General features: G+C 34.5%; 1 protein-coding gene across 5 annotated transcripts in view; it reads left to right on the forward strand.

The window, feature by feature from the left end:
• Positions 1 to 8,038, forward strand: part of Map4k3 (mitogen-activated protein kinase kinase kinase kinase 3) — a 106,373-nt gene that overhangs the window by 60,802 nt on the left and 37,533 nt on the right. For 3 of the 5 annotated variants that reach the window (XM_048804505.1, XM_015479396.2, XM_048804508.1), the window contains 2 exons: positions 2,744 to 2,802; positions 3,925 to 3,987. In XM_048804505.1, the coding sequence (XP_048660462.1) occupies positions 2,744 to 2,802; positions 3,925 to 3,987 (122 nt within the window). The remainder of the gene's footprint in view (positions 1 to 2,743; positions 2,803 to 3,924; positions 3,988 to 8,038) is intronic. The other 2 variants (XM_048804506.1, XM_048804507.1) reach the window with 1 other exon arrangement.

Genomic DNA, 8,038 nt, shown 5'->3' on the forward strand with positions numbered 1-8,038 from the left:
TTTTTTTTTTTTTTTTTTTTTTTTTTTTTTTTTTTGGTTGGGGGTACCAAGGATGGAACTCAGGGGCATTCCACCACTAAGCCACATCCCCAGCCCTATTTTGTATTTCATTTAGAGACAGGGTCTCAGTGAGTTGCTTAGCACCTTGACGTTGCTAAGGCTGGCTTTGAACTTGCGATCCTCCTATCCCAGCCTCCTGAACAGCTGGGAATACAGGCTTGCACCACCGCGCATGGCATTTTTCTTTATTTAATATCTGAAAAGTAATTAGAGATGTCTTTATAGTTAATATAGGAAACTTTGTGCTCAATACTTTTGAAAATATGAATGTATTTTTATCTGTTTCTATTGTAAAAATTATATTGCCAAGTCCCTTATAGCAAAGTGAAGTTATTTCCGAAACATCTCTTAATAATTTATGTCAGTGATTCTCAAGGGCATATGTATCTATGCTATCTGAAACTAAACACCTGTACTCCAGTTTTTCTGAGGTTCTGATATGGCCACCTTTTGGTAGGGACAGTAAATGGGCATCCTCCCGTCTTTTTTGCCAGTTTGGGTATCACATCCCTCTGGATATGTTCTCCTTCAAATGGTGTTCAGGCAACCTGTGTAAAAACTTACTCATTTACAGAAAGACTGTTCCTCTTTCTCTTTTAGGAAGTCCCTTGCCTTCAGTTAAATATGATAGGCAAGGATTTGCTTAAGAAGAAGTCAATCTGAGGCTCTTCTTGTTAGCCATAGCAAGATTCATTTTGACCCAAAAATTTTGCTGTTGAAGGGTCAGCAAGTGACAATGTTCAGAAAAATTTCCCCTGATTATTAAAATAACAAATTTACAATGGGTAGCATGGCATATGTTCAGAGAGGTGGTAGAAAAAATAGATTAGAACCAATAGACAATTACAGATAGGTAGAAGTTTTGACATTATTAAGAACATAAACAGCATTGTGTCCTAGGATGATTGACCAACAGTTATCTAAACAGTAGCTGGAAGACTGCAAAGCATGAAAAATGAGTCTCCAAGGGACTTGGCTCCCCTTTCTGGGAATGCATTCTCCATCCGCAGAGTACAGCAGTGTTTCTGCATTGCTGCTACAGTTATTTCTATTAGTAAGACACCTCCCCACACTCAGGGATTATTACAGATGACTAAGAGAAGCAGACACGTTCACAGGACAGATGCACAAGGTTGTCCTCATGTAACTTCACTACAGATTGCACTTTCCAGTTTGAAGACAAGTGTAGATGAGAACTGTTCAGTAGGCCTTGATCAAGATGAGTATATGTTAGTTTTCATACCTTGTAAAAGTTATTTTGTAATCTTTAGTGTGTGCTCCTGTGTGAACATGTCTGAAGGACTTACTCTTGAAGAGCCTGCTCATCTTTATAGGCCAGAATTTGAGATCTGAGCCATGAACAGCCAGAAAGGACACATATACACATGCACATATAATGGGGATATTATAGGGATGTGTTTCTCAACCTTTTCTTAATTCATGCCTATTGCTAAATATTCAAATCTTGTGTCCTTTACTATTAACATTTACAACATTGTCTCAATTCACTCACTTTGGTTGATAGTTGCTGTTTCTGTCTGAAGCCCTTACTAGTCAAACTGTGGAATACTGTGACTGTCTCCTTTTCCTCTTTTTTCTCTTTTTAATATCTTTATCAGTACATTATAGTTGTACATAGTAATGGGATTCGTTATGCCACCTGTATACATGCACTTTGTCTCTTTGTCTTCCTTTCAGTGTTTGTATTTGTGCCTCTGATTTTATCTCAGTGATCTTGAGTATTTGACCCAGCTTATAAAAAGAGATAATAATATATATAAATTAAAGATAAAGGTAGTGAAACATTCTGGTATTAGAATAGCAAAGAAAAGGGTGACTGTACTACAGTTAATTATGTCTACTCCAGCTGGTTTATACTTTAGCTGCATGTTTATTATTTAAACACCCGTAAACTGCAAAAACATACTGTCCCACACAAATTCTTAGGGTCAGGAATCTAGGGATAGCTTAGAGTGGTTCTGGCTCAGGGCCTCTCATGAAGTTGTCAGAATGTTACCTGCAGCTGCAGCCTTCTGAAGGCTTGACTTGACTAGAGGTTGCTTCCAAGCTCACAAGACTTAGCCAAGGATTCATGTCCTTGCCATATGTCCTGTCCTTCAGGCTACTCATGCAGGGTCTTCCTCCAGTGCAAATGATCCAATAGAGAGAGCCGAAGACAGAAACCTTATCTGGAAGTGATGTACCATTACTTATGTCTCCTCTTTTGGTCATATCCACCAACTCTGATCCTCTGTGGAAAATGACTACACGAACTAATGAACGCTGAACAGCAGAAGTCACTGGGGATCATGTTTCTATTTGTTTTCTCTGTCAACTTTGTCTACCCAACTAAATATCAAGATAAAATTGTCTCTCTTATATTGTGTCACAAAACAATAGCAAATTAGGTCCTAACTGTACATACATAAAATTTTGCTAATCATTACCTTTTTTTTTTTTTTTTTTTAACTATGGAAAGACCCAAGATTAACAGATTAATTTAAGCAGTTAAGACTTCTTTGGGCTTTATCCAATAAGAGAGTCTTTATTTAAATCTTTGTATTATGACCATTATATAGTAGATGATACAATTAAATGTGTTTTGACATGGAATGCTTTTTAAAATTATTACATCATTAAGGATATAGAAAATGAATCTGGCTTAACTTTTTTTCTTTTTCAGTTGGCCAAGTGAAATTTGATCCACCCTTAAGGAAGGAGACAGAACCACATCATGAACTTGTACGTAGCATAGTCTTGGAATATCAACACTGAAAATAAATGTTTTAATTTGACTTTGTGGTATATTGGTACTGACTAAAAAAGTTAGTTATTAGTATTTTCAAAAGCATTTGGGGAAACAAAATGGTAAATAATTCTAAAATTCTGAATAAATAAATCTGTGTTGCTGAGATTGAGTATTTTCAAAATTATTTTAGGAAAAATTACTAGTTTTTCCATTTCTTGATTAAATGTTTTTAATGCAGGCCCTTTATTATTTTTTTCATTTTTATTGTTTTCCAGTTTTTGAGAGGCGTGTGTGTGTACTAGGATAAGTGCCTTATCCTAGAACATTACAATAGAGTCAAATTCATGTAGAGCACTAAAACTCAGAAATATAAAGCATACGTAGATTACGTTGAATTAAATGAATGAGACTTGCCAACTCTATGAATATTCTTCTCATGATTCTTTTGTTTTTTATATGCTTCTATCTAGATATATTATACTATTTTTAGTTACAAACAAAATTGATCCTAGAGAAATTATTTTTCCAGAGCTCCAGACTAGTGTATATTTTACTTTTTTTTCCCTTTCCTATTTAATGAGAAGGAAACAATTGTTAATAAATACTAAAGGACTGAAATGGGAACTTTCTTCTTAAATTTGATACTTATTTTAACCCACCTGACTAAAAGGTAAAAAGGGAGTCATTAGCCTTTATCTGATGAGTTCATTGTGCCAGCATGAAGAAGGAGAGTGTTAAAGAAAACATCTTCAACTGATCTTAATAACACTAAAGCCTGATGTTTATGTGGAGGAATGGAGAAGGTTAAGAAAAGAGAGTAGTCATGATGTTTATAAATGGTAATTGTATTTTATTAAGGCAGTTTGAGTTTATTTTCTGTTTCTTTTTAAGTTGGCCTTGCATGTATTTAAATTCTATACTAATTTAGTAACTGCATTATAAAGCAACGTTGTGGCAATGTTGCTTTTTTAGAAGCTGCTTAATGTAATTTGACCTAGCATTTGCCTTAATTGTGTTAGCAGGAACTTACTGCACTTGTAAAAGTTTCCCTTTGTGAATTTGTGGCTTTTAGTTTAAGTGTAAATAACCTGGGTTTTTTGGTCTCTGCTGAACAGCCCGACAGTGATGGTTTTTTCGACAGTTCAGAAGAAATATACTACACTGCAAGATCTAATCTGGTATTTCTCATCTTCTGATTTTTTTTTGTCAGCATTGTTTTAGTCTTGATATCTTTTTAAGATCAAACATTTTGTCTAGTTATGTTATAAACTAAAGCTTGCCATTTAGCAAGTTGCCATATATTAAGAAATGTAACAATTTCCCTATAACAATTTACATAAAATATATATATATTCGAATGTAATGTTATAGTAATAACCAGAAATATTTTTCCTTTTTATGAAAAACATTAATAAATTTTCTTATTCAAATACGAAGTTTTTTAGGAATGACAATGCCCTATAAGTACATTCAGTTTTAATGATTAACTCGTTTTAATGAACTAAAAACATCCATATATACATATATATATATACATTCATATATATATAAAACTTTATACATCATGTCATATATGATATATATTTGTTACATATATTAATATATAATATATTCACATATTATGTATTATACATATAATATGTTTAAAAAATTAATTTACCCTAAGCTAATAAAGAAATCATTCTCAGATAAAATTTTAACTTTACAGCATTGTTCCATATCTAGTTTTCTCAAGAAATATTTGGATTATACAGCATCCCTGAAGTTATAAATATTAATTCTATTTTATCTTTAAATAAGGGAAAATGGAAAATTAGTCCTGGTAAATATTAAATTCAAGTAGTACATTGAACAGTTGTTACGAGTTTTTCTATTTCTGTGACTATTCAGAACCTCAAGTTGTCCCCATAGTTATTCCCAAATTCCACATTTCTGCATTTTAAGGGGAATTTTTTTTCCTCATCTTTCTCTCCATCATTAATAACACACCTCTTTCAATTTTGGTTGGCTTAAGTGATTCTTTTTTTTTAATGTGGTACTGGGGATTAGAACCCAGTGTCTTGTGCATGCAAGGCAAGCACTCTACCAACTGAGCTATATATCCCCAGTCCTAAAGTGATTCTTTTTACAAGTTCTTAAATCTACACCCTCCAACATTTATAGAACATAAAAGAGATTTTAGATGTAATTTCTCTTGGGGAGGAAGTTGCTATCTTATTGGGAAAAAAATATATACATATAAACTCTTAGCCATGCAACAAAATAAATAATGGCTTGCCAACATTTTACCAGGTGACAGATGTTGATGAGGGCAAACTGACATAATAGATACTATGGGTATCAGAGAAGGAAAAGTGCTTTGGGGCTAATGTGGCAGATCTGGCTTCTGGGAGGTACTAACACTGATGTCAGTATTATGCAGGCGTCATAGTGATTCTTCAGGAAGGGAATGGACAGATACCCCCAGTGTTTCATGGGGATTAATGTGGAAACAGTCATTGGCACAGCCAAATTTTAAAGAAATGTTCAGTAAATAGTTGAAATTAAGAAACTATACTGGGCTGGGGATGTGGCTCAAGCGGTAACACGCTCGCCTGGCATGCGTGCGGTCCGGGTTCGATCCTCAGCACCACATACAAACAAAGATGTTGTGTCTGCCGAAAACTAAAATAAATAAATAAATATTAGAAAAAAATTTTTTAAAAAAGAAACTATTATACTAGCACTAGATATATGGAATTAGCTCAGAGGTGATTATAAATCATTAAAGAAAAGTGGTGAAACCTTAAAATTGCATGCATTCCCATAGTTTGAAATGAAGAAAAAGCAGAAAACTGGTTACCACAGGGGTGATGCCAGTGTTTAGCAGTCAGCTAGAGCCTCCGTTGGAGGGACAAAGCTTATAGAGTCAGTAGATGCACTGTCTCAAAAGAGGGAGGGATGTGTCACATGGCCTCACAAGGTAGTAAAGTATGAGGACTGAGAATCAGGTGTCAAAAATAGAATATCTTAAGAAAACACTGTCAAGAAACTCCTGGATTGAAAATTTCTTTAGAATTAGACGTAAGTAGGCTAGCATGACACTTAGTTGATTTGTTATAGAAATCAAAGACCACAGAATCAAGTTTAAGTTGACTTTAGTATTTATTAATATTCTCCATGCAGAAAAGACAACAAAACCAGAAAGGTCCTACTTTAGAGTTGCAAAACATTCCCTTCTGGACCACGTGTGGAGCTGGCCTGGTGACTTGACTAAGTTAGGATAACTGTTTCCCTTTAACCCCTCCCTGCCCTGTAGTCTGGAGTATGATTCAGAGGAGCAGTCGATGGGGTCTTTTTAGAGAAGAGGGCTCAGGAACAATTGACTCATGGATAGTTCTGGCAAAAGAAGGATGGAAGAAACATTTATCAAATTCTAGGATTTATAAAATCAACCTTAAAAGCTCACTTCTAATAATAGCAAAGGTTGATATTATTTGAAGGATTTTATGTGCCAAAAAGACACCCTAAACCCTTGAAATATGTATTCATAACACAGTTTTGGTCAACAAGGAAGAGTAGACAGGGCAGAGAGGAGAGAATATATCAAGAGATTATCACCTAGTGATAACAGCCATCTTTTCTTTCCACCTTTTTTTAATTATTGGTACATTATAGCTATACATATTGTTGGGATTTGTTTACATATCCATACATGCACATGATATAGGGACATAATTGGTCAGTATCACTCCCCAGCACTTCCCCTCTGATGTAGCCATCTTGATGGGTATAAGTATACTATGATTATCTGAAATTGCCTAGAGACACATTTCTTAGAAATATCTCAGTCATTAAGTCACATATGACTGTATTATTAGCCTTATTTAACAAATGAAAAGGTTTAAAGTACAAAGAAACTGATATTCATTCTTTAGCTAAGAATAGCAGAGCTTAGCCAAACCTAAACCCCGTGCTATATTGCCTCTATCCAGTATCTTCATGATTTCTTGTATTTTTTTTTTTAATTAGGATGTGGGTGTGTCTGTCTGCCCCCACCCCTGCTTTTCTCATTTAACCAACATAAATATCTCATTGGGGTTTTTTTCCCTTATGGTGATAAAGTATGCATGGCATAAAATTTACCATTTTGACCTTTTTTTTTAAAAGAAGTATAGTCCGGTAGAATTAATTTCGTTCACATTGTTGTGCAGTTATCACCAGAATGTTTTCATCTTCCCAAACTGAAACTCCATACCCATTAAGCAATAATTCCCATTCCTTCTTCCCCATCCCCTGGTAGCTGCCATTCCATTCCCTGTCTATGAATTTGACTACTCTAGGCACATTTAATAAATGGAATTGTACAATATTTGTCCTCCTGTGACTGACTGACTTCACTTAACATAATGTCATAACATCTTTTAGCGGCCATATTGTAGCAAGACTCTTTTTTAAGGTTAGATAATTTTCTATTGTATTTAAATGCCACATTTTGTCCTCTGTTCCTCCACTGTGGACTTGAGATGTTTTTACCTTTGACTACTGTGAATAATGCTAGATGTACAAATATCAGCCTGAGTTCCTGTATTTTTGGATATATAACCAAAAGCAGAATTGCTAGACAATATGGTGATTTTATATTTAATTTTTTTGAGAAACTGCCATATTATTTATACTATTTTACCTCCCCACCAGCAGTGCCCAAGGGTTCCAGTTTCTCCACATCCTCAATACTTCTTATTTTCTTACTTTTTTCTTTTGTTTTGGTTTTGATAGTAGCTATTCTTATGGGTGTGGAAACTTTAACTCTTACAAATATGTGTTGCTGGCCACTAAAAACATGATGAACCCAAAATGTCTGGCTCTTATCTTACTAGGCAATTGGCACCAGAGATTGGTCCTAAATCTTTTGGGCGCTAGAAGAAACATTTACTCCCTTGAAGAACTTGCTGCTTGAAAGTTCCATATTGTTATTGATTTCCAGTTGTCTTAAATGCCAAGTATTTTTATTTTGTAGTTTGCATGAAACATTATACCTCAATTTTTCTTGCTACCAAAAAGCAACCTGAAAAAAATTGGCAATCAAAATATGTGAAGCCAGAAGAAAAGAATTTGATGTTTAGAATTGATAATTTGTAAGAAAAGTCTTTAAATTTTGAAAGATGACTGAATTAAAAAACAACAAACCTCACTGTAATGTGATAATTATGTAGTAAGACTTTTGCCCAGAGCCCCCCCCCCCCCCCC

The sequence above is a fragment of the Marmota marmota genome, unplaced genomic scaffold (assembly GCF_001458135.2).
Source record: "Marmota marmota marmota unplaced genomic scaffold, marMar, whole genome shotgun sequence".
In the NCBI taxonomy this organism is placed as follows: Eukaryota; Metazoa; Chordata; class Mammalia; order Rodentia; family Sciuridae; genus Marmota; species Marmota marmota.